Genomic DNA, 26,083 nt, shown 5'->3' with positions numbered 1-26,083 from the left:
TATAAGGCCCATCTTTCTGATTAGGATGAAAATTAGCCCAACCTTTTGATACGTAGTTGGTGCTGTGGTTATCAAAAGCCTTAAAAATGCCTACCCTTAATTTATCCCGGGGAAATAATGAGCAGCAATTATGCACAATAATCCTTATTTTGCAGTGATAATGAAAAATAATGAGCAAATTGGGCAGACATTTCTACAGGGATGCGGATCACAGCCTTTTTTTTTTTTTTTTTTTTTTTTTGTGGTAAGGGAGAAATTTTGAAACCATCCAAACATCCTCTGGTGTAGGAGGCTGGCTCAGCAGATTTCAGAGTCCAGTGGGATGCATGCAGCCAATAAATGCAGTAGGGATCGATGTTTATTGATTGAGCAAGATGTCCACAAAGTGTTGTCGATTACATACACCAGGTTACAAAGAGGATATGGATCAGGGCTGGCTAATTCAGGGCCCACCGGAGCCAGACAGATGATGTCAGGGAGAGAAGCACCCTCCAGATGAGATGGGAGTAGAGGGGCGGGGCCTGGGGCGGATGGCAAGGTTGCACACTCCATTCCCAAGGGGTAGCTGCTGCTCTTTGTTTGGGGGTGACGGATGGTTGAAATTTCTCTTACTCTTCAAATCTTGTATTTGTATTTATCAGTATTTTATAATTTTCCCCCAGTGAACAATATTACATCAGAAATTTTTAAGAAGAAAGAAGTTAGGCAGTGCCAAAAGAGAGGTAAAGATAAAGTCTGGTGGGACCCGAGAGGAAGACGTGACCCCTCCTGCTGGGGAGGGGTGGGGGTGCTTGGGGGTGGGGAAGGTCCTGGAGACAAGGGGACCCAAGCGTGACCATTGCAGAGGCTAGGACTTGCGAAGGGAGTGAATGCACGCTTGGCACTGGGGGGTCAGCTAAGGTCACTACACATTTCCTGAGCACCAGGGCCTGGGGGTGGAGTGTTGGAGAAATAGCGTGTGCCAGGTACTGTTCTAAACACTTGACATATAAATTTAATCCTCACAGCAATCCTAGAAGGTGGTCCTATTATTTACCCCCCCCCCCATTTACAGATAGGAAAACTGAGGCACAGAGAGGTTAAGAGATTTGCCCAAGGTCACACAGCTTGACGTGGAGTTGCTGGGACTTGAACCCAGGCGGTCTGACTCCAGCGTGCTCCTGATTGTAGTTGGTCCCAGGATGAGGGGGAGCTGGAGGGGAGGGAGCATGCTGCTTCTCAGTGGGACCCGGGCACCCATTCCCACGCTTCCCTCTCCTTGGACAGAAACTGGCAATTACACCTGTGAATTCTGCGGAAAGCAGTACAAGTACTACACACCCTACCAGGAGCACGTGGCCTTACACGCCCCCATCAGTGAGTACCTTCTCTGGTTGGGGAATGGGGGGGGGGTGGGGGAGGGGTGGGCTGGCCCCAAGGTGGAGGCTTTGCCAGGGGAGGGTGACCACGAAGGTGAGCTTGGCCCTGGGGCAATCCCCAGGTGTCCGGGTCTGACCTGGGCCACCTAACTGTAGTAGCTGGCATGGCTGGGAAAGCCGAAAGCCTGAGTTGCCCTTGGTTAGCTTACGGTGGGCATCACTCAACCGCTTCCTTCAGTGGTCCTGTCCTCACCTCTGAGCCCCTCTGCATGTCGTGGTTCCTGAGAGCCGGTGCTACGTGATGCCACTAAGCCACGGCCAAGGAGGCAAGACAGCTGCCTCTTTGCCCTTGCTGGTGGAGTGGTAGAAAGCTAGAAGGGACACTAAGGCAAGACTCAGAAGTCCTGGGTTGTAATCAGCTGGGTCTCAGGGTTGTAGAACCTTGGGCAGGCCCCATCCTGTCTCTGGCCCTCAGTCTCTCCCTTCTCCCTTGGTCTGGAAGAAAAGAGTTCTGATGGCCCTTCTGGAAGAAAAGAGTTCTAATCCTAGCCTTCCAGTCTCCTGTTTGACAGCTTCCCTCCTGGGTGTCAGAGGGGGCTCCATCCTTAGATCCCCGAAATGTGGGGCTAGGAGGGTATGAGAGATTTCGGCTAGATCCAACCAAGGATTGGTTTGCTGAGGCTGAAACAGCCCTTTGGATCTGGAGGTCTGTACGCTGCTGGGTTCTATGCGGAACTAGGGGCTGGGCTTGGCTTCAGGTGGTACCTGGGGCTCGGGCTTGGGGACCCTGGGTCTGAAGAGAGTATTTAGAAGAACCTACACTGACTACAGAAGTCCTTACAACTGGAGTTGTGTAACCGTACTCTCCTGTGTCTAGCTGCTTTCACTGAGCGAAATGTCTATAAGACTCGTACACGGTGTTGAATAAATCAGTTCATTCTGCCTGACTGCCGAGCAGTGTTCCGTTTTGTGAAAATGCCCACCGTTGGTTTAGCCCTGTGCTTGTTCATTTCGGTTGTTTCCTGTTATAGGCTCTTAAGAATGAAGCTGCTATGAACGTGTTTGTAGGAGGCTTTTGAGGGCGTGTGTGTTTATTTCTCTTGGATAAACACCAGGGAGTAAAATGCTCAGTCTTAGGGGAGAGGGTTGAACTTTGTAAAGACTTAAGAACTATTTTTCACAATGGCTGTGGCATCTTACATTTGGAGGTGATGAGCTCTTTAATTCTAGCTATTCCCGTGAGTGTGACATGGTCATTTTGGTGTTAATTTGTGTTTTCTTGATGACTGATGACCATTGAGCACTATTTCGTCTGCACGGGGGCCATTGTATATTTTACTCTAGAAATGGTCTAAAGTCTTCTGTCCTTCTTGTGGTTGGAGTTTGTATCATTAAGTTGTAAGAGCTCTCTTTATATATTCTGGATCCAGGTCTTACACCAGACACATACACTGTGAATATTTTCTTCCCGTCTTCAGCATGCCCTTTGATTCTCACACACTATCTTTATTCTTTTTTTTTTTTTTGTAATTTTATTTCTTTTCCGTGTTCTAAGATTCATTGTTTATGCACCATACCCAGTGCTCATGCAGTATGTGCCCTCCTTAATACCCACCACCAGCCTCACCCATCCCCCCACCCTCCTCCCCTCCAAAACCCTGTTTGTGTCTCAGAGTCCACAGTCTCTCATGGTTCGTCTCCCCCTCTGATTTCCCCCAACTCACTTCTCACCTTCTCCCAATGTCCTCCATGTTATTCCTTGTGTTCCACAAGTAAGTGAAACCATATGATAATTGACTCTCCCTGCTTGACTTAATTTCACTCAGCATAATCTCCACCAGTCCCGTCCATGTTGCTACAAAAGTTGGGTATTCATCCTTTCTGATGGAGGCATAGTACTCCATAGTATACATGGACCACATCTTCTTTGTCCATTCATCTGCTGAAGGGCGTCTTCGTTCTTTCCACAGTTTGGCAACCGTGGCCATTGCTGCTATAAACATTGGGGTACAGATGGCCCTTCTTTTCACTACATCTGTATCTTTGGGGTAAATACCCAGTAGTGCAATTGCAGGGTCATAGGGAAGCTCTGTTTTTAGTTTCTTAAGGAATCTCCACACTGTTTACCAAAGTGGCTGCACCAGCTTGCATTCCCACCAACAGTGTAAGAGGGTTCCCCTTTCTCCACATCCTCTCCAACACACGTTTCCTGTCTTGTTAATTTTGGCCATTTTAACTGGTATAAGGTGGCATCTCAGTGTGGTTTTGATTTGAATCTCCCTGGTGACTAGTGATGATGAACATTTTTTCATGTGTCTGTTAGCCATTTATGTGTTCTTTGGAGAAGTGTCTGTTCATGTCTTCTGCCCATTTTTTGATGTGATTATCTGTTTTGTGTGTGGTGAGTTTCAGGAGTTCTTTATAGATCTTGGATATCAGACCGTTGTCTGTAGTGTCATTTGCAAATATCTTCTCCCATTCCATGGGTTGCCTCTTTATTTTGTTGACTGTTTCGTTTGCTGTGCAGAAGGTTTTGATCTTGGTGAAGTCCCAAAAGTTCATTTTTGCTTTTGTTTCCTTTGCCTTTGGGGATGTACCTTGAAAGAAGTTGCTGTGGCCGATGTCGAAGAAGTTACTGCCTATGTTTTCCTGTAGGATTTTGATAGATTCCTGCCTCACGTTGAGGTCTTTTATCCATTTCGAGTTTATCTTTGTGGCATACAGTATCTTTTGATAGATTTTTTTTTTAACAAAGTCTAATTTATCAGTTTTTTTCTATGGTTAGTACTTACTGGGTCCTACCCAGAATGTCTTAGCTATCTCAAGATTGTGAAGACAGTCTCCTTAATTATCTTTTAGAAGCTTTATAATTTTAGCCTTTGGATTTAGGTCTGTGATCTTTTCAAGTTAACTTTTATGAGAGGTGAGAGGTAGGGGTTGATTCATTTTATCCCATATGGAGATCTGGTTGTTCATCATCTATTAAAAGAGTTGTCCTTTCCCCATTGCATTACATTGCAGCCTTTGTTGAAAATCAGTTGCATGCTTAAGTATATATGAGTTTATTTCTGTTCTGTCAATCTGTTTGTTTATGTTTGTGCTAATATGGTCTTATTTACTGGAGTTTTATACGAAATCTTAAATTCAGGTACTCTTGGTTTTTCAACTTTGTCCTTTTAAAAGAATATTTGTCAATTTTAGGAACTTTGCTCTTCCATACAAATGTTAGGGGAATTTCTAATTTCCATTTTCTATAAAAAATTCAGTTGGGATTCTGTTTAGGATTACCCTGAATCCATAGGCCAATTTAGAGAGACGAGAATGTCATAATAATATTGGGTATTCCAATCCATGAACATGGTTTATCTCTGGATATAGTCAGGCCTTTTTCTCTCAGCAATAATTTATATTTTTTAGAGCAGAGATCGTGTACATATTTCTTGAAATTATCTCGAGTACTTTGTTTTTTCTCTGTGATTTTTAGCTTTCCAATTACTCGTTGCCGTTACACAAACACACTATTTTTGTGTATTGATTTTGTGTCCTGAAACTTTGCTAAGGTAACTAATAGTGAACTAGTCCTAATAGCTTTTTGGTCAGTTTCTTACGAGTTTCCTTGTACATACTTATGTCATCTACTAATAAAGATAGCTCTACTACTTCCTTTCCAGTCTGTATTATTCTTTTTTTTTTTTTAAAGATTTTATTTATTCATTAGACACAGAGAGATCACAAGTAGGCAGAGAGGCAGGCAGAGAGAGAGAGAGAGGAGGAAGCAGGCTCCCCGCGGAGCAGAGAACCCGATGCGGGACTCGATCCCAGGACCCTGAGATCATGACCTGAGCCGAAGGCAGCGGCTTAACCCACTGAGCCAGCCGAAGGCAGCGGCTTAACCCACTGAGCCACCCAGGCGCCCCAGTCTGTATTATTCTTAATATTTTTTTTCATCTCAATATACTGGTTAGGACCCTCCAGTACAATGTTGAATAGAAGAATCAAGTATTTCTGTCTTTTTTCTAATCATAGGGTTCAGTTTTTCACCATGAAGAGTAATCATTTTCATCATTAAGAATTATAGTAGCTGAAGTAGGTTTTTATAAATGCCCTTTATCAGTTGAGGAGGTGACCTTTTATTCCTGGTTCACTGAAATTTTCTGTCATAAATCACTGTTTTATGTTTTTTCCTCCGTGTATTGAAATGATTCTGTGATTCTTTTATTCTGATAATGTGGTATATTACATGGCTTAATTTGTTTTGTTTTGTTTTGTGTTTTAAAGATTTTGTTTATTTGACACACAGCACAACCAGGAAGAACAGCAGGCAGAGGGAGAGGGAGAAGTAGGCTCCCCGCTGAGCAAAGAGCCTGATGTGGGGCTCCATCCCAGGACCCTGGGATCATGACCTGAGCCAAAGGCAGATACTTAACGGAGTGAGCCACTTGGGCGCCCTTGTTATCATAGGTCTTAAATAAATCACTGTGCCTGTACTTTACTAAAACACATTAAAACAGTAAGAGTCCCAACTATGAAATGAACTGAAGAAACTTACAATGTTAGGATGTTTCCTCTTTGCCAGGAGAGTGACTTTCTTCTTTGAAACTCCTTTTTCTTGGAAAGGCATCTAGGGCAGTTTGTAGAGTTATTTGCTTTTAAGAACACAATTTCTGATCACTTCTATCTAAAATTCCCCAGGATTTTACCTGGTTTTTGGTATCACTCCCCTAACTGACTTCTCAAAGCTAGGGAGCTGCAATCCTAGAATTAGCCGTGCCCCATGAATATCCGTGGTTTGTTGACTGATGGTCATAATCAAGAAAATAAATATTTCTGGTGAGGTTTTTTTAAAACAGTATTGAGGCATACTGTCCTACAGTAACGTGCCCGTATTTAAAGTGTACAGTTTGATAAGTGTATATGAAGTTATCACTGTAGTTGAGATAACACACATCTAGCACCCTAAAGCTTTCTGTGCTCTTTTATAATCCCTTACTCACCAGGTCCCCATCCCCAGGCAAACACCCATCTGCTTTCTTTCATTTTTTTTTTTTTTAAAGATTTTATTTATTTATTTGACAGAGAGAAATCATAAGTAGGCGGAGAAGCAGAAGGAGAGAGAGGAGGAAGCAGGCTCCCTGCTGAGCAGAGAGCCCGATGCGGGGCTCGATCCCAGGACCCTGGGATCATGACCTGAGCTGAAGGCAGAGGCTTTAACTCACTGAACCACCCAGGCGCCCCTGATCTGCTTTCTGTTACTATGTATTAGTTTACATTTTTTAGAATATTCCTTATATGTAGTATCTTACAATATGTTCCCTTTCTGTGTGGGCTTATGGGGGGGGGGGTCTGGCTTCTTTTACTCTCCAGGATTGTGTTAAGATTCATCCATGATTGCATTCAGTTCATTCAGTTCATTCCCTTTAACTGATGAGTAGTAGTGTTCCACTGCATGGATAGACATCCCCCAGTTTGCTTGATTCACTTGTGGATGGACATTTGGGTGGTTCTGGTTTAGAGCACTATAGTACAAAGCTGCTCTGAACATTTGTGTTCAAGTCCTTGTATGGGCAGCTGCTTTCATTAATCTTGAGTAAACAGCTAGAGGAATGGAATAGTGGGATCACATGATAGGTGGACATTTAACTTCTAAGAAACCATTAAACTGTTTGCCAAGTGGTTATGCCCTTTTGCATGGTCTCTGAGAATGAGCTGGGAAGAGTATTTCCTGAGTGTAGTGTCAGTTGGGTGAAGTTGCTTAATAATGTTCAAATCTCTGTTCCTTTTCAGGCTTTTAAAAAGTGTGCTTGTTCTATCAAGTATTGAGAGACAGGCGTTAAAATCTACAACCGTAATTATGAATATGCTGTTTCTCCCTTTATTACTGTCAGTTTTTGACTCATGTACTTTGAAACTTTGCTTTCAGGTGCATACACGTTGGATCATTATGTCTTTTTTTTTTTTTTTAAAGATTTTATTTATTTATTTGACAGAGAGAAATCACAAGTAGATGGAGAGGCAGGCAGAGAGAGAGAGAGAGGGAAGCAGGCTCCCTGCTGAGCAGAGAGCCCGATGCGGGACTCGATCCCAGGACCCTGAGATTATGACCTGAGCCGAAGGCAGCGGCTTAACCCACTGAGCCACCCAGGCGTCCATGGATCATAATGTCTTGATGACTCTTTAAAAATTGTTCAATACCTTTATCTCTTTATTTTTAATTTTTTTTTTTTTTTTATTTAACAGGTAATAGTTCTTGTCCTGAAATCTGCTTTATCTTTTATTAATATAGCTACTACGGCTTTCTTAGGCTTAGTATTTATGTGGTATATTTCTTTTGATCTTTTTCTTATAATCTTTGTGTCTTTCTATTTGAAGTGTGTACATATAGTTGGTTCTCACTCTTTTCTCTAGTCTGATAATCCCTGCCTTTTAAATGAAGTGTTTAATCCATTTACATTTAATATTATTTATTGATATGGTTGGATTTTGTATTTCATATTTTTTGTACTTTGTATATTTTGTCTTGTTTTTTCTGTTTGTCCCATCTCGTTTATTTTTTTCTTTTCTTGTCTTTTAATATTAATTGAGAACTTAAAAATTTCCTGTTAGCTTTCCAACTGTACCTCCTCTTTTTCTTTAGTAGTTATTCTGTAGTTTATAATAGACATCTTTAGTGTTACAATATATGATGAATTCAAAACATCACAATAATCTCAGAACCTTATAACAGTGCATTTCCATTTACTACTCTCCTGTCCTTTGTGCTCTTCTGATATGTCTATGTGTATGTAAGTTATAAACCCAACAGTTATCTTTTTGCTTTAAACAGTGAATTATTTTTTTACCTAAGAAATTTTTAAATTTTCTAACATATTTACCAATTCCTTTCCTTTTCTTTGTATGAATCTAAATTCCATCTGTTATCATTTTCCCTTATTCTTTGAAGAATTTCCTTTAACGCTTAATTGTAGGTCTGTTGGTGAGAGATTTGCTTAACTGAAGATGTTTTTATTTTATCTGTCCTTTTGATGGATACTTTCTCTGCATATGAAATTCTAGGTTGAGAAATTTTTCTTTTTTTGGCTCTTTAAAAATGACATTCTTTTATCTTCTGGTTTATGTTGTTTCTGATGAGAAGTCAAAGATCATTCTTACTCTTCTATATTTAATGTGTCTTCTTTGTCTGGGTGGTTTTAAATAAATCTCTGTGTTACTGTTTTTTACCAGTTTGATTATAATGTATAATTTTTTGTGTGTGTCTCCTGTTTGGAGTTCATTGAGTTTTGTGGTTCAGTGGTGTTTATATTTCTCATCAGATTTGGAAAATTTCAGTCAGTATTTCTGTAAATATTCTTATTACCCAATCTTTTTTCTGCTGTTGAGACTTTTTATTTGTTTATGTATTAAACCATTTGGTGATGAAGCTCCTGTTTTCCCTTCGAGCTTCAATTTGGATGGTTTCCAGTACCTTGTCTTCCAAGTTTGCTGTTCTGTTCTTCTCTAGTATGCAGTCTTTTCTTTTCTTTTTAGAAGATTTTATTTATTTATTTGACAGAGATCACAGGTAGGCAGAGAGGCAGGCAGAGAGAGGAGGGGAAGCAGGCTCTGCAGAGCAGAGAGCCCGATGTGGGGCTCGATCCCAGGATGTTGGGATCATGATCTGAGCTGAAGACAGAGGCTTCAACCCACTGAGCCACCCAGGCGCCCCCATAATCTTTTTTATTAGAAAAACCTGTCAAGTGAATTTTTCATTTCAGCTATCCTATTTTTCATCTCTGTAATTTCCATTTGGTTCCTTTTTATAGCATTTTTTTTTTCATTTAGTTCACATTATCCTTTAAATCTTTGAGCATATCTATGAAAGCTCTTTTAAGGCCCTTGTCAGCAGAGCCCGTCATCCTTGTCGTGTCTGTTAAGTGGTATTTTTCTCTTGGTTATTAGTCACATTTTCCTGCTTTGCCTCACAAGTGATTTTTCATTCTGGGCTGCACATTGCAGTGTTCTGTTGAGCATCTGGATTTTGTTATCTTCCTTTGAAAAGTATTGAATTTTGTTATGGCAAATGGTTACTTAACTTACAGATCAGCTTTGTACTTCAGTGGTTTGTTTTTAAACTGTTAGGGTGGGTTTCCAGTTGTTCTTATTCTAGGGTTAGAGTAATTCTTCTATGGCCTGACCTTTCTGGTCCCCGACTAAATGCTCGAGGTGTTCAGCAAGGTCCGTCTTCTCCGGCAGATGGGAACTCAGACATCTCCTCATCTTGTGAGACTTCTGAATCCTTGCTCAGCTAACAGCCCTCAGTAGCGGTTACCTGCCAGACTTTTCAGAGGCTTTTTCTGTACAAATCATTCTGGCATCCAGTCTCAGACTTTAAGGGGTTCCCTCTGCACATTTCTGGAGGTTTTCTTTTTTTTCCCCCTTCAAAATTCCCTCCTCTTTGTTATTCTGTCCTGCTCATTCCAGCTCCCTCAAAAGCCCTGAACTCTGACCATTGCCTCCCCCATTGATCCCAACAGCAGTGCCTTCTTTGGGCTCCACCCCCGTGCTGTGGTCCGGAAGATATCCAGGTAGAGACTGGAGTGATCACACATCAGGTCTTCCCTCGTGAATCACAGCCCTGCGCTGCCCTGTTCTGTGTATTTTGTCCAGCTTTACGGCTGCATCTGGAGGAGGGCTTAGTCCGACACTGGGGACTCTGGGATGGCCGGAGGAGTAAGTTGTCCCGTTCTCTAACTAAAATGAAAACCCAGGACACGGCATTCCCAGATGAGACTCCCCTTGCGCCACGACCCCCGCCGTCCCACCCCCAGCCTTTGAGCACGCTATTCCCCTTTGCCTCGGATGGGTCTCCACCCTCCTCTGCCCCATGAGAGTTTCAGGGAGACCCCCTGCTCTCTCTGCGCTCTCGGTAACCCCATGGTTATTTTTCTGGAATCCTTTTATTCTCTGATTGATTGATTGATTTCGCTACTATTGAATTTTTGGCTTTACAGAAAGTAGAGACCTCAGTGCCCTCATATTTTTAAGTATCTCCCAGATGTAAACCTCTCACGGGTATTCTGTCAGCCAGTCTTGTCTGAAGCTCGCTCTTCTTTCCCAGTGAGAACTTGGGTAGGAATTGCAGCCTGATAACGTTCTGTGTGAGAAGGTCCACAGATGGAGCAGATTGTTGAGTGAAAGGAGTTAGGAGTCTGCAAAGTTCATCCTGCTCTGTCCCTACCTGCTCTGTGACCGCGGAGTGGTTCCCATACCTCTCTGAGCTCGGAGAGGTTATCTGTCCCTAGATATGCCTTGGGGGCTGATGGGAGGGTGACGCAGGGGCCAGGTTCTCACGTCTCCTCTCCGGCATCCCGTCTTTGGCCGTTCACGCAGTGGTTCTCTGATCCCACAACACCTCTTGAGCCACTTCCTGTGTGTCAGGGAATGTGCTAGGTCCTGAGTGCATGGTTGGGCCTCACTGGCGGCGTCTACCCTCCCAGAACATTGAGACTAATGGGGAAAGAGATCCCATTCGAAAGATCACACCGTGTGTCAGTACGGGTGGTGATCAGTTCTGGGAAGGGAGGAGGAGAGGGGCGACTGAAAGACTGGAAGGATCCATGTGAGGTGTCGGCAGGGGTACCAGTCTGACACACTCGTGACACTGTGTCAGACCAGCACGAGTTACGTAGGTGAAAACTGGAGGGAGCATTGTTCCAGAAGAATATGACATATGTGGAGCTGCTAGACTTGGAAGAGAGAAGGTGTTAGAGAACAAGAAAGGCAAGAGGTGAGCTGGTCCCAGGCCAGGTGCCTGAAGATTGCCTGGATTGTGTGGTTCATGGGTGTCCCCGAGCTCCCTGCCCTATCAGGGAGGCGGAGGCTGTCCCACAGGCCAGGATTTTGACATCAGGAATTACAGACCCCGAAAAGAACTTGATCTGGAGGGCCTTCTAGAAACCATCCTTCAGGGTAGAGCCTGGGGCTTGAGAATGAAAGCCATGTGCTCAGTGTATTGCTCAGAAATTCTCTGTCCCTTGTGCCCAGGTTCCTGGGATGTGTGAGTGGATGGCACAGGGGACCACACGGCCTTGTGCAGGTAGCTTGACAAGCTTGAGCTTCTGTCTTAATCCTGACACAGACTTGCCATGTGACCCAAACTGACCGAACATTCTGGGTCTCGGTGTCCTTATCTGTCCCAAGTCCCAACAGTAGCTGCTTACATGTGAAGAGCCATGTACCATTCACGGGACTTCTGGGAGCTTGTGTGTTCTTGAGCTCTCGTAGAATCCCCGTGAGGCCGGGTGTGCCCAAAGGGGTATGGGTCGGGGGGAGCTAAGGTCAAGAGAGGAGAAGTAAAGAAGCCAAGACCATGGAGACGGAAGGGGCAGGGACATGGCATCCGAAGGTGGGTTCATCTTGCTGCACGTTCGGTCCCCAAACTCCGCTCCAGGGAGGTAGTTGGGAGCTCAGAGCTAGAGCTCTAGACACACACCATGGAGTGTGGTATTTAGCTGGTTCTGTGGCTAAAAACATTTGGAAATGGTGAGACAAGCCACCCTTTAGATTGGCCTCTAAGGTCCTTGGCTCCGAAAGGGAGAGAGAGAGAGGGAGGGAACATAGGGAAGTGTCCTTCCCTACCCAGACCTCTAGTTTGTGATTAGAAAGCCAGAGTCCAGCGAATGGGTATTGAGACAGTGAGGGACACCTGTATCCTCTGTGGATGGTGGCCTTGGGAACTCCTCTTGGGGGCCAGGGTGGGCTGGGGTGAGGGCTTGCTTAATTAAGAGGGCTGTGAGCAGAGTGTCCCCCAGCTCCTGGCATCTGGCCACCACTGTGAATGGAGGAGGGGGTACTTCCAAGAGGACGTTGGGCAGCCGAGTACTCTGAGCTCATCTCAGTGTCTCGGGCTGAAGAGTGGGTCCTGTGTGGCCTCGCACGAAGCCCTGCTTCCTGCTTCTCTAGGCCAGGGCTTGCTCGTGGCTGCCAGGAATGGCCCAAGGTAGAGGGTCAGGAAGTTCCTTTTTATTTTTTGGCTCTGAAAATAGTGGGTGAATTGTCTAATGCCCAGGATGGGGACACTGATGGGGACCAGAGGCTGGGGGCAGCAGCACTGATGAAGCCCCTTCCCGTGCTGCCTAGTCCCCTTCTTGCCTTCGGGGAGGAGGGTTGCCGTTGAGCTAGAAGACCACTGCCTCCCTGCTCCTGTTCTGTGTTGAACGTGGGAGTGCGGCCAGGTTCAGGGCTCAGCCTAGGGCCCCGGGCGGCATGAAGGAGGCAGACTGCTGCCCGCCTAGGATGGCCAGAGGTGGAGACCACCTGGGTGTCAGCCCCCAGTTCTCAGCGTCTCTGGCTTCTGCAGAGGACTCAGGGGAGGGAGGCAGGGGGTCTGGGAAATGGTGACCCAGACTTCCCCCAGTGCCACTGGGGAACTGCTGCACTGCACTGACTTTGGTGAAAGCAGCAGCGTAGACTTCACGCACTGTCCCCGAGAGCAGCAAGTCTCCAGCACCCCTTCTCTCTAAAACCCTGGGGCTCCATGGAGCCCCTCTGCTTCCCCCCACCACCACCAGGCAACCCTGGCGTGTCCCTGGCTGTCTGCTTTCTGTTTTTCCTTCTGAGCCAGCCTGCCTTGGAAGGAAAAGAGGCTTCGGAGCCAGTGTTCTAGAAAATGCTTTTTTGCCTGGGTTGACTAATTCACATGCTCCAACAGGTCATAGGCAGCGTTTTTAGGCACTGAGAGCCTGGGTTGGTCTCGGGTTAAGGGGGAGCCCTCCCAGTGAGCTAGTCAGTGTGTTAGTTGATGATCAGGCTTCCTTCAAGGAGAAGCTGGGGAAGGTTCTAGAATCCTGGACTTTCTTAGGCTCTGAGAGAGAGACAGAGAGCCTTTGCCCTCTGTGGACCAAGAAGAGGTTTTGACCCTTGAGCATGGGGTTCTGTGGCCCAAGAGACCACTCAGTCGGCCAGCTCCGAGGGCCCACGGGGACTGAGAGCATGACCCTCTCAGGTACTGCCCCCGGGTGGGAGCCACCGGACGATCCAGACACGGGCTCTGAGTGTTCGCATCCGGAGGTCTCCCCGTCTCCACGCTTCGTGGCAGCGAAGACCCAGACGAACCAGTCGGGGAAAAAAGCTCCGGCCTCCGTGGTCCGATGTGGCGCCCTCTTACACCGCACCCCTCCAGCCACCCAAACCCAGACGTTCCGCACTCCAAACTCGGGATCTCCGGCAAGCAAGGCGACCGCAGGTACCGATGGCCTCTGTCATGCTCGCACTTCCTCCACTCCCCACCCCACTCCCACCTGCCACAGCTGTGCCTGGGGTCACTGTTCCTTGCAAGAGCGAGTGGAGGTCCCGTGGCTCTCTGGGACAGGCCTGGGTCCCAGCTGTGCCTCTAGCTGGCTCTCACCGTGGCAAGCCACCTAGCCTCTCTGAGCCTCGGTTTTCTTACCCTATATCAGAGAGTTTGTATGTGACAGTTTGCAATTCTTTTTTTTTTTTTAAGCGGGTACTATATTTTCCCAAGTCATAGCCTAAGGAGTTAAAACTTCTTTTTAAATTAACTGCCAGCCTTTGAGACTTAAGAGATTTTGCATAAGACATTTGAGTTCTTGCTGACGTTGGAAAGTCAGCTCTGGCAGTGCCGGACCGGCTTCCCCAGAGGGTAGCCGCTGGCATGGGGACTGAGCCACAGCAGCCACCTTGAAGAGAGCACAGGCTGCCCAGTATTCCGTGGTCCTCACCACTCCCTCCTGCGTCCCTAACACAGTGGCCACGTGGCAGGCGTCATTTCTCATTGTGATCACGCTGTTGTCTGTCTGGCGTCCAGCCCCGCTCATCCATTTACATCACCTGCCTGGACCCTCTTGGCATGACTTTACATCCCCCCGTCTTCCTGAAAAAAATCTAAAAACTCATTTCTAGAAGAGTTGCTCCCCATGAAGCAGAGCTCTGTTCTCTTAGCCTCCCCCTGCCTGGGAAGGGGGGTGCCTGCCCGTGAAGCCCCTCCGTGGGCCCTAACCCAACAAGAAAGCAATGGACGCCAGCTGCGGTGTGTTCGGCGTCTGTGGCTGCAGGTGGGGACCCGGCAGTGAAGGGTACATAGCAGCCACCATGCCCGGGGAGACTTGACGAGACACGGCAGCTGCTGAGTGGCGACGGTCAGGAATCCTCATTCCTTTCTGGGTGTGCTGAGCCTTGGGCTGTCTGCCGGGGTGTGCGGGGTGCGGAAGGAGTGACGACGTTGGCCTTCTGGGGCTGTGGGCCTTTCCTCACCCTCGGGAGGCCTAGAGCCAGCAGAGAGCTACACCAGCAATGAGACTGAGAATCCAGTTTAGTGAATGAGTAGATTGGACCCGCCACACAGCCAGGTGCGGGTTGGGCTTTTGCCTTTCCTCTGTGTTTCAATTTTGGACAAAGATTTGATTCTTCAAAATGTTTGAGGATGAGTTTATTGTGCTTAGGTTTTTCGGAAGAGGAGTAAGTAGTCCGTCAGCCTTGAAGGTAATGATTTTTCAGGCCCTGTGCTGAGAAAAGCCAAGAGCCTTTGGTTGTGTTTTTGCAACAGCAGTCAGACATTGTTTGGAAGCAAACTGGTCATCACGGGCTCGGTGACGGTAGATACTGGCTCAACTAAATAAAGGGATCCTGGCTTTCAAGTCTTGGCTTTTACTCACGACCTTGTGGGTGGGAGCTTGTGCATTGACCGTTTTGTGCAGAGAAGTGCCTACAAGGGCCCTGTGGTCTCTCGTGTTTCCCAGACCTCAGTGCCCCATAGTAAGCTTCCAGCCAACTACGGGACGTGCCTCTGGCTGCCTCCATGTGACCTGGAAGGCTTGTGCTGGGGGTTCTGGGGCAGAGGACAGCAGTGGGTGAGCAGGGCCCTGCCCATCGGATCTGGAAGTTGTCCTTGCCCCTGTCCCGCTCACAGGTCGTGCTCCTTGGGTACGAGCGTGTCTGCACACAGCACTCCGCTGGGAGCACTGCCCCTGGCTTTTTGACCCAGGGTGCTGATTCGGGGGTAGCTGTTCCCGGTCTGCATGGTCCGCTGAGCATTAGGGGACTAACTGTCAGCACTGTGGTGCTGCGTCCTACTGAGATGGTGGTCAGGCTGCAGTGAACGCCTCCGCGGGCGGGGGTGGGGGGGAAGCGTTGAAGGAATGCACAGGACATAAGATGGAGAAAGGAATCCTGTCCCTACTACCCCAGACCCTCTTCAGGAGACTGCATGTGTCTCAGCAACGAACTCTTCTCTTCTAACAGCCAGTGGGTTAAGCATACACCCACCTCCAGGACTGGGCAGTGTCACTTGCCTGTCTTTCTGCCTATAGAATGGGAATGACAGTGTGGCTGTCACAGCACCGTCGGGAGGACTGTGGGAGACCACAGGCATCAGGTGTGCGGACCGTGCTGGCCACATAGTAGGTGCTCAGTAAATGAGATCCTCCACCCCACCCCCCCAACCCCACACAAAGAATTGAGGGGCCTTCTTTGCTGATTTACAGATGGCACCTTGAGGTGAGCCGATGGGTAGCTGTCAGCCCAGGCATTTCACAGACACCTTTTGAAGAGCGGGTCTTCTTGGGATGCCATCAACAGCCTCGGAGTCAGGAGGCGTCATTGGGCTTGGGAGCCCAAGCATGGAGCAGGGGCTGAGGGAGCTTCCTGCGGCTTCTTTTCCCATTGCCCCATCCTCGTGCAGAACCCCAGCCCCCACAGTCTGAGCACTTGTCTTTCTGATGTGGGGTGGGCTGGGTGGCAGTGGCATTTCCCAAAGTGGGCTCCGGGATCACCATTTCTGAGGGGTACTAAGGAATTTTTAAAATGGGCCTCAGTGGCTAAATGTATCTGGGAAGGCTGCACAACCACGCGGGTCTCTTTCTGGTGGAGCTTCTCAGAGCCTTTGATATCCCTGTGTGAGTTGTTTCCCCTTAAAAGGGGCTGGGTCAGCTGCTTGTCCCAGCCAGACTTGCTCCCAGAAGCGTTTATGTCCCGGCGTGGCCGCAGCCCCATTGTCCCAGGAGCAACTGGGAAAAGCAGAGCTGCCTTCAGGCTCTGATAGCTCTGTCTCAGGACCTTCCACAGGGGGCAGGGGTGGGAGCTAAACTGGTCTGTTTGCTCCTGCTCGGACCCCATCTCTTCACACGGCGCCAGGAAGGTGCCCCCTCTAGGTGGAGATGCCGCGAATCGCATAAGGATCCAGTCCTTCCCGCCGATGAATTCGGAGCAGACCTCATCTGGTCTTCAGACTCTCAGGGTGTGCGGCTGCCCCCGCTCACACCATCTCTCCAGGATGCCCTCCCTGCCACCCAGCGACCACTTGGCTTGTAGATCTGGAATCTGCTGTCTGGCTCTCCTGCTCTGCCGGAGCCACCGCCAGAAAACCATCTGTCACCCTCCCTGCTCCTTGGTGGAGCCTGTGGCAGCAGATTCTGGCTGAGGAAGTAGCGGGTGGCAGGTCCCAATGACTTAGTGTCACACATGTGGCTCTTTAACCAGAGATGGGAGACCTGGGTCCGTTGGCCATCCGCCCACTCAGCTGGATTTCATGTGGGCATTCAGGTCACACACGTGTGCCCCCTGTGCCTGCCCCTTGACCCATGCTCGGCGCTGTAGGGGGAAATCTTTTGCCTGATGAGGTATCAGGCAAATCAGGTGAGCCCAAGGAGCTGGAGGTCTGTTTTGGGGTCCCAGCGCCCCTCGCTGTGCAGGTTCCCCACATAAAGCCCTGGGCGCTCCCAGACCCTGGACCAGGCAGTTCCCGAGTACCCTGGCCTCGAAGCCAGTTCCTTTTGGCCCTCATCGTGCTAACCAGTCACCGGTGTTTTCTCCCTCTCTCCTGTCCCCACCCAGCAGAAAGCGCTTTCAGTCGGAGAGTAGAAGGCAAAGCACAAAACCACTTTGAAGAGACAAATAGCAGTTCCCAAAACTCTAGCGGTGAGTGTACCCTGTGACAACCATCCCGTGCTGTGGTCTCCACTACTCCTACGTGGGGAGGCGGCAGGCACTCTGGGCTGGGGTCTTCATGGTCCCTGATGCTGTTCCTGGGAAGACGCAGCGGGCAGGGAATTAGGAGGGGGCTGGGGCCAGGCAGACATGGGAAGGGTGTTTTCTTCCAGGGACCTGCCTCTGGGCCTCGGGGCATCTCTGGGACTGCTGCTGTTCGTCCGTTCCCCCCCCCCCAGACGAGGGACTCCCCCTCCCCATTGCCCACAGCATAGATGCAGATGACTCAGGGAGGAGTGAGAGAGCTACTGCTGGGTTTTTAGAGTAAACATTGCAGCCAGTTTCTTTCCAGGACAGGCAAAGGAGGGGGCAGCAGAGAGGGCTATAGCCAAAGAGCCAGAGACCCATGAGTTCTGGCCCCACTTTGAATCGGAGGCCATCCAAAGGGCCTCTGTCAGCCCTTGCCCTCCGAAGGAGGTTTGGCCGAGGTTCCTGGTGGTGTTTTGGTGCCCCCTGGCGGCGTGCCTCTCGCACCTTGGAGCAGCCAAAGGCCGCTCCTCCCCAGACGGATGCTCCGCTAGCCTAGCAGGGCGCTGGGGGGGCCCTGTCTGAGAAAGGCGCAGCAAGCCGGCCTGCACAGTGACAACCAGGGCAAGATGGGAAAACGGTTCTGGTGCTGGGGTCACGTTAGGGTAGGGTACCTCCCCGCCTCCGTGCGGCTGCAGTTCAGCTCAGCAGGTGAGGGGCTGGCATGTGCCTGGCACCGTGCTGGGCACAGACGGGGCCGGCAGTCGGGGCTGTCATGAAACACAGCCAGGAGCCCAGACTTGGATGTGGACGTTTCTGCCCCGTATGGCGAGCTCCAGCTCTGATCTTGAGCCGAAGTGTAAACCCCGTCGGCTCTACCTCCAGGCTAGTGCCTGGGGCCGGTGGCCTCTTCACCTCACCTGCGCTGTGAAGTGGGGTTCGCGCACACGTCCCTGTGGCAGCAGGCTGGTGTTCTGGTGGCGGTGGTGGCAGTGGTAGTTTTAACTAAACCAGGTGACGTGGGGAGTGCCCCGAGGGAGATGGGCTGTGCTGGGGGCTGAGAATGCCTGTGTAGCCCTGTAAACCATAGAGAGCTTGCCGACTTTCCCAAGCCGCTCACCTTCTGAGATGTGACCCAGTCTCCAAAAGACAGTGCCAGAAGCGACAGCGTGGCTTGCCGGAGGCCACACAGGAAGCAGGAGAGCCAGGACTGGGAGCACCATCTCCCCTTAGCAGCCAGGCTGAATCCCCCGCCTCTCAGTCCTCCAACACTGCTGCCTGGAGGACAGCATGACGTGCTGCTGCTAGCAACCACCATTTATTGAGCGCTTACTATGTGCCTGGCCTATGTTCAGAGCTGTCTGTGTCTCCCCTGTTTTCATCCTTACCACAGCCCCGGGGTGGGGGTGGGGTGTCAGTGTTCTTATTAACCTCATTTTCTGGATGAGGAAATAGGCCCAGGAGAGGTCGGTCACGGTTCCAGGTCCCCAGTCTATAAGGGATGCCTGCTGCCTTTTGCCTTTGAGGCTCACCTAACAATGCCAAGAAGCAAAACCTGTCCCAGCACAGCCCTCCCCTGGCCGGTGCCAGGATCTAGAAGCAGCTCCCAGCTCCCTCTCCTTAAGTGGCAGCTACACAGGGACATTTCCTCATTCGAACTCTGTGTGCTCACTCTCTGAGAGTTGAGAGTGTCCTGGAGGCATGGCCCTGGCTGACCTTGCCCTGCCTGGTGTCCCAGCAGCAGCCCAGAATGTGAGCCTGGCTCTCAGATCCTCTTCCTCCTCCTCCGAGAGTCCCGGTGGCTTACTGCTTCCTGAGAACAGAAGTAATGACAATCATCTCAGAGCACCAGAATGGGAAGAGACTTAGCTAAACTGTTTCTCTTTTGCAGAAACTGCAAGTCCCCTGATTTCCAATACTTTCCCTCTCCTACAGAGTAAGTGACGGTCCCATGGGGGGCTGGAGAGGGCAAGGCAGGGCAGGGAGTGAACTCAGCCAGCCACCTGCTCAGGACTTCCCCAGAGCCCTTGCCCTTGGACCACCCCTTGGCAGAGCTGGCAGCCAGCAGAGGCAGGAGGAGGGGCCAGCCCCAGGCGGGAGGGGGAAGTCCAGACAGGGGACAAGGCAGAGCCTGACTACAGGCATCCTGCTTCCACCGCCCGCCCCCCACCCCCCGACCCCGGCCCTAGCAGTAACCCAGGCCTTCCCATAGCTACTCATGGGGGCGGCCTCAGGACAGCATTTCCAGGCCCATCTCGTGTCTCTTCCTTAACTCCTCTTTGACCCCCTTCTTTCCTTGTCCTTCCACTTTCCCCCGTGCTGGGCATTGACTTGAGTTCTGGGGACACAGAGGTGGGAGGTCCCCCTGCGCACGTGGTTCTGTCCCGCACGCACTGCTTCCCTGTCCTCACCTGTCCTGTGTCCTCTCACCTTCCTGTGGCCTTCTCCACCTCCTACCCTGCTCTCCCGATCACTGCCCGCCCCCTTTACGGCCCTCTGTGCTCTTCACCTGGTTTTCGTTTCATTCATACGCTCACGTCTTTGTTTTTTCGGTGGGGACGTCTGCACTCCTCTGGGCCGAGGATGGGCTGTGGGGCATGTGGGACATGGTCCCTGTCCCAGGGCAGCACTTGGTCCGTTAGTGTTGCCCCATTCCCCTCCCCAGTGCCCAGAACAGTGCCTGGCACACAGTAAGCACTCAATAAATGTCTGTGTGATTGAACTAGATGGTCTCTATCTGCAGGTCTTCCTCCCTCTGTTGCTGCTCCTTCCCCCAAGCCTCTCCCTCAGCAGTTAGTGACAGGGGCAGACAGTCTGGGCCCAGAGCTCCGAGCGCAGAGCCCCAGCAGGTTCCCGGGCATCCAGGGTCGTTCTGCCACTAATGCAGCTGCCTCGTCTCTCCCCCTCCCGCCCCAGAACCGTACACCTGCGGCGCCTGTGGGATCCAGTTCCAGTTTTACAACAATCTGCTGGAGCACATGCAGTCCCACGCAGGTAAGGGAATCCCTGGTCTGGGCCGTACCAAGTGCTCTTCCTGCCCGGTGCCCCCCAGAGCTTGCCCGGAGGCCAGGCCGTCTCAGGAAATGGGCACAGGACCTGGGACCTGCCCTCAGGGAGCCCTGGGGCCCCACAGGGGAGGTCTGTGCTGGAGATGGTGGTGGGCGCCTAGTTAGAGAGGGGAACGAGCTGAAGAAAGCTTCCTGAAGGTTGTGGCTCTGGCCCCCGAGCATAACCATAGGAGCTGACTGGGAAGGACCTCACGGGGGCAAGGGAGTGTGGTTTGAGATCTCGGGGAGCTGAGGCGGGAGCCAGACGGGACAGAGGGATCCTGCCAGGGCAGCCTGGACCCAAGCCCCGGCTCCGAGTAGAGGTACATTCACTGTGACAGTGTCCCAGACATGACAGCAGCCATCCTCAGACTGGAGCGTGCCCAGGCCCCCCACCCTGATGCTGGGGTCTATAGGTCTGCGACAGGGCCTGGCGCTGGCGTTGCTGGCAAGTCCTCGGCCCTGCCATGAGTCTAGGGAGTATGATGAGAGCCACCGGGGACAAGCTCCTGGCTAGTGGCACGCTGTCTAGGTGACCTTTTCATTAGCTGTGCGGCCACCTTCCAAGTATGTGGTATTAGCGCCCTCCCCTCTACCATCCTGCTTTCAAAGCCACGCCTCCCGTTTTCAGGGTCTTTTCGCAGCAGCACTCCGCTTCTGGTCCAGTTTCTGTTCTGGTCAGGCGGATGCCACTGTGTGTGATAGTGGGTAAGCCCCAGAGTTGCAGCGGTTTCACGTAATCACTGACTTCTGCTGTCCCAGCGCGGCCTGACGCAGGTGGCCGGGCTAGCTGGCCTTGACCATGGTGACCGAAGCTCCGTCCTCCCCGTGGCTGCTCAGTCTCCGTGTCTCAGACGGGGCAGCCGGGAGGGCAGCAGACTTCCTCCTATACCACTTTGGATCATGAGTGACACGTGGTCCTGTGCGCCCACATTCCAGGGGCGAGGAGCATGCCCAGCGCCTCTGTCCAGGGACAGCCTGACATTTCGGGAGAAACGGGAATGGGGCTTCAGCTAGCCATCCTTGCCACCCCTCTCTACAAGGCCTCCTGGGGTGGAGTTTGGGGATGCTTGGAAGTGGGAGGAACGTCCTTGACACACTGGGCCGTGTAGAAGCAGTGGTCGCTGCTGTGTCTCTGATGGTGACCGTTACTGCTCGTGCCCCTCTTAGGGCTGGCCTGACCTGCACAGAGGAAGCAGGACTGGACCCTCATTTAGGCGGGGGCTGTTCTGTTCTGTGAGCGTGTCCCCTCTTCGTTCATTGTGTCCATCCATTCCCTTCTTCGGCGTGCAGTGTGGGTGCTGGCCCCTCGGCACTCAGTCATGTGCTCTTCAGTCGGGGGAGCTATTACTTATTTCTAACGAACTCATTAAAATCAGAGCAGAGCCACTGTGGCAGCCAGGACATGGGAGCTCCAAGCTCTGGTGTACCGCCAGGCCGAGTGCCCCGGGCAGTAAATGTGTCCCCCTGTCTGAGCCTTCTCCATCTCGGAGATATGTCCTGTCGGGCTGTCCTCCCACGAGGCTTCGCAAGCCTCACCCCTCTTGCTTGCCTTGGCCGTCAACCATCCCTCCCCATGGAAGGCCTCGAATGCCCGCTGAAGGCATTCAGACTTGACCCCGTGGGAACCAGTGACAGGCACATCTCTTGTACCAGAGACTCCCACAGTCCAATGTCCGCTGACTTCCCTTCTGAAACCAGGACCCTCCACCTGCCCCCCTGCCAGCTTCGGAAGCTGAGGCCTGTTAGGGGAGGGTCTGTCTGGGTGCTCAGGCAGTGGGGTGGAGGCCATTAAAATGCAAATCAAGGCTGTGCCTATGGAGCCTTGCGGCTCCCAGGCCTCCTGTCTTGTTTTCTAGGGAGAGCTTTGGGCCGCTTTGTTCTGGTCCACTGCTGGCAAAGAATGCCTCACGGGCAATCCAGTGCAAAGCCAGCCTGAATCCCAGCCAGGCTGAGTCGGGATTAAAGGATTGACTCCATAGAGAAAAATTAAGCGTCATGATCTGTGCAGTTCACGGTGTCGCTGATAAGGGGGATCAGCCTCGAATAACACCAATCTCATTAAGAGGCTGCTGAATGGCACAGGGTAATTCCCCCTAATAAACTTCTTTTCTGTGCTGTAGGAAAATTTGTCTTGCCCCTGGTGTCCATTCCAGAGTATGTTTGGGGAGTCATCGTACTAGCAATCGCTAACGTTTAGTGAGCAGTTACTATGGGTCAGACAAGGCTGTGCCATCAGATCTCCTGAATGAGCTGACGTTCTCATCCCCATTATATAGATGAAGAAACTGAGGCTCACAGAACAGAATCACTGGCCCAAAGTTGCAGAGCTTCTAAAAGCTATCTAGCATCATATGAGCTCTTGCACGGTCCCAGACTTTCCCTTGGAGCCACTTGAGCAATCTGGGCCTCAAGCTTCTCATCCACGAAGTGGGCCAGTCAGCACTCTCACAGGCTGGGTGAGGGGACTGATAATGACATCTGTCCCATATTGAGGGTCGTGGTATAGTCTCATACTGAAAAGCAACAGGTGCCTCTTTTCCCAACAGCTGCTTCCTACAGTGGCCCCTCCCCACGAGATGGCCTTGACTCCAGCTTCTCATCCAGCCCTTTGCTGATGGGGTCGGGCATGTGCACCTGTGGGACTTAGGGAATAGCCACACTGAGTAAACGCTATTTTCTACTCAAGCTATAAATCAAGCCTTTTCACGGGTATTTACCAAGTACCTCGTCCATATCAGAGGCAGTATCAGTGGGATCTGGAGAAAAAAGTCGATTGAGCCAGCTAATACTAGATGTTATTCTCCACTGCTGGGTTGAGTCCTCTCCATTCTAGGTCCTAGAGGATAGGGGAATCAGCCTACAGCTTGCCCTGCGCCAGCATTTTGGTTGGGGTGGGGTGGGGTGGAATGAGGCCCAGAAAGTTGAAGCAGTTAGCTCCAGCTCCCAGCCCACAACTGTGGCAGAGCCCGATTCAAAACTGTGTATGTTGGTGGAGAAAGGCAACAAGAACGGCTGCTGGTTTCTGTTCTAGAACATGTGTTTTCCCCATTTTTAATGTAATATAAATGTAATGTAATATCTACTCCTTCAAAGAAATCGGGTACTTGTGGGGAAGTTAGGAAATGAAGCCATGATCTCACTACTCAGAGCTACCCACTCTTGTTACTCTCGGGATGGGCTGCTTTTCATTCATTTTAAAACTGGATTTATGAAGATAAAATTTTACATACATGGAATTCATCCATTTGAAGAGTATGATGTGATCGTTTTGACATGTGATGGTCATCTGATCACCATTGCTGTCAAGATGTGTAACATGACCACATCCATCCAGAAGTTCCCTCCTGCCTCCTGGTGGCTAGTCCCCTCTCCGAGCCCAGCCCCGGCAGCCACTCTCTGCTTCCCTTGGCTCTAGTTTTGCTTTTACTGGAGTTTTATATAAATGGAATTACATGGCATTTAGTTTTTTGTGTCTGGCTTTTCTCACTTTGCATGCTTTAGAGATGAATCTGTGTCATCAGTAACCAGTGCTTTTTATTATGGAGTGGGACGCCATTGTTTGGCCCTGCCACAATTTGTTTATCCTGTCACCAGTTGATAGCTACTTAAATTCTCTCCAGTTTGGGGCTATTATGAACACACCTGCTGTGAACTATCAAGTATGCGTTTTTGTGTGGATATATGTTTATATATATATATATGTTTATAACTATTGGGTGTACACCTGGGAGTGGAAATTCTGGGTTACATGATAACTCATGTTTAGGTGGAAATGGCCAGATTGTTTCTGCAAGGGCCTTCTACCATTTTTCCATTCCTGTGAACAGTTGTGTGAGGGGTGTGATTCCTCCAACCTGTTCAAGGTACTTGCTATGATTTGATTTTTTGTTACAGCCATCCCAATGTGTGCCAAGAGGTATTTCATTATGATTTTCATTTGCATATTCCTGACGAGTAATGACATTGAACATTTGTCTTGTGCTTACTGGCCATTTGAATATCTCCCTGGTAGAAATGTCTGTTCAGATCTTTGCCCATTTTTAATTTTTTTTGGTCTTTTTTTTTTTTTTTTTTTTTGGTCTTTTTTTGTTAAATTCTAAGTGTTCTTTACATCTTCTGGATATAAGACTTTTACAGGTATACGGTTTGTAATTATTTTCTCCTATAGTGCGGGTTGTCTCTTTACTTTCTTGATGCTGGCTTTTGAAGCACAGAAGTTTAAAATTTTGGTCAAGTCCATTTGTTTTTTCTTTCATCATGTGTGCTCTTGGCATCTTGCCTAAGAAACCAGAGTTTTAGCTTTTACATTTATGACTGTATTCCAGATTAATTTTTGTGTGAGTTATTGGGCGAGGGGGTCCTACTTTGGTCTTCTGCATGCGATATCCATGGTCCTACCACCATTTTTTGAAAATATCCTTTTGCCCATTAAATTTTCCTTGCACCCTTGTCAAAAATCAGTTGTCCATAAATGTGAGGGTTTATTTCTAAAATTTGAATTTTGTTCCATTAATCTGTATGTCCTCATGCTAGTACTACACTGTCTTGATTAGTATGTGGCTTTGCAGTAGCTTTGAAATCAGGAAGTCTGAGCCCTCTAATTTTGTTCTTTTTGTAGAACATCTTGGCTATTTTGCCTCTCTTGGATTTCCACGTGAATTTTAGGTTTAGCTTGTCAATTTTTGTTAAAAAGCCAGCATGGATTTTGACAGGAATCATGTGGAATCTAGAGTAATTTGGGGGGAATTGCCATTTTGACAATATTAAATCTTCTAGTTTATGAACATGGAATATCTTTCCATTTGTTGAAGCCTTTGAGTTCTTCCAGCCATGTGTTTAGTTTTCATTGTACTAAATCTTGCACTTCATTTGTAAATTTATTCCTAACTATTTTATTCTTTTGGATGCTGTTATAAAATGGAATTGTTCTCTTAGTTTTAATTTTTGGGGTGGTCATTTGTTAGTATAAAGAAATACAGTTGATTTTTTTCATATATGTTGATCTTGTTCCCTGCAACCTTGCTAAACTTACTTATCAGTTCTAATAGTTTTTCGTGTGTGTGTGTGTGTGTGTTTCATGAGATTATTCATGTACCATAAACCATGTCACCTGCAAATAGAGATCATTTTACTTTTTTCATTCCAATCTGGATGATTTTTTGAAATTCCTATTTTTTCCTCCTTGCCCTGGCTAGAATCACTAATACACGTTGATTAAAAGAGGTGAGACTGGATATTCTTGTCTTTTTCCTGATCTTAGGGGGAAAGTTTTCAGTGTTTAGCCATTAAATGTGATGTTAACAGTGGGTTTTTCAGAGATGCCCTTTTGTCAGGTTGAAAAAGGTCCCTTCCGTACCTGGTTTGCTGATTGTTTTTATCATGAAAAAGTATTGGATTTTGTCAGATGTCTTTTCTGCATCTGTTGAGATGATCATGTGGTTTTTATTCTGTGTTCGATTAATATGTTTTATTTGTATGTTGAACCAACTTTGTATTCCTGGAGTAAATCCTACTTGTTATAGCTGGGTTTGGTCTGCTCTGTTTTATTGAAGATGTTTGTGTCTATAGTCCTAAGACATAGTGGCCTGTGGCTTCTTTTCATGTAATTTCTTTGTCTGATTTGGGTATCAGAATAATGTTCGCCTTGTGAAATAGATTGTGAAATGTTCCCTCCTCTGTTTGGGGGAACAATTTGTGAAGAGTTCCTTAACATTAGAATTCACTAATAAA

At 49.0% G+C, this 26,083-nt stretch overlaps 1 protein-coding gene across 15 annotated transcripts in view; it reads left to right on the top strand.

Annotated features, from left to right (window-relative positions):
* The window catches only part of ZNF618 (zinc finger protein 618), a 208,585-nt gene that overhangs the window by 167,398 nt on the left and 15,104 nt on the right, over positions 1-26,083 (top strand). For 5 of the 15 annotated variants that reach the window (XM_032306318.1, XM_032306327.1, XM_032306316.1 and 2 more), the window contains 6 exons: positions 663-722; positions 1,267-1,356; positions 13,339-13,578; positions 17,184-17,267; positions 19,195-19,239; positions 20,220-20,297. In XM_032306318.1, the coding sequence (XP_032162209.1) occupies positions 663-722; positions 1,267-1,356; positions 13,339-13,578; positions 17,184-17,267; positions 19,195-19,239; positions 20,220-20,297 (597 nt within the window). The remainder of the gene's footprint in view (positions 1-662; positions 723-1,266; positions 1,357-13,338; positions 13,579-17,183; positions 17,268-19,194; positions 19,240-20,219; positions 20,298-26,083) is intronic. The other 10 variants (XM_032306319.1, XM_032306317.1, XM_032306312.1 and 7 more) reach the window with 9 other exon arrangements.

The sequence above is a fragment of the Mustela erminea genome, chromosome 12 (assembly GCF_009829155.1).
Source record: "Mustela erminea isolate mMusErm1 chromosome 12, mMusErm1.Pri, whole genome shotgun sequence".
NCBI lineage: Eukaryota > Metazoa > Chordata > Mammalia > Carnivora > Mustelidae > Mustela > Mustela erminea.
This window is presented reverse-complemented; position numbering and strand designations above follow the sequence as displayed.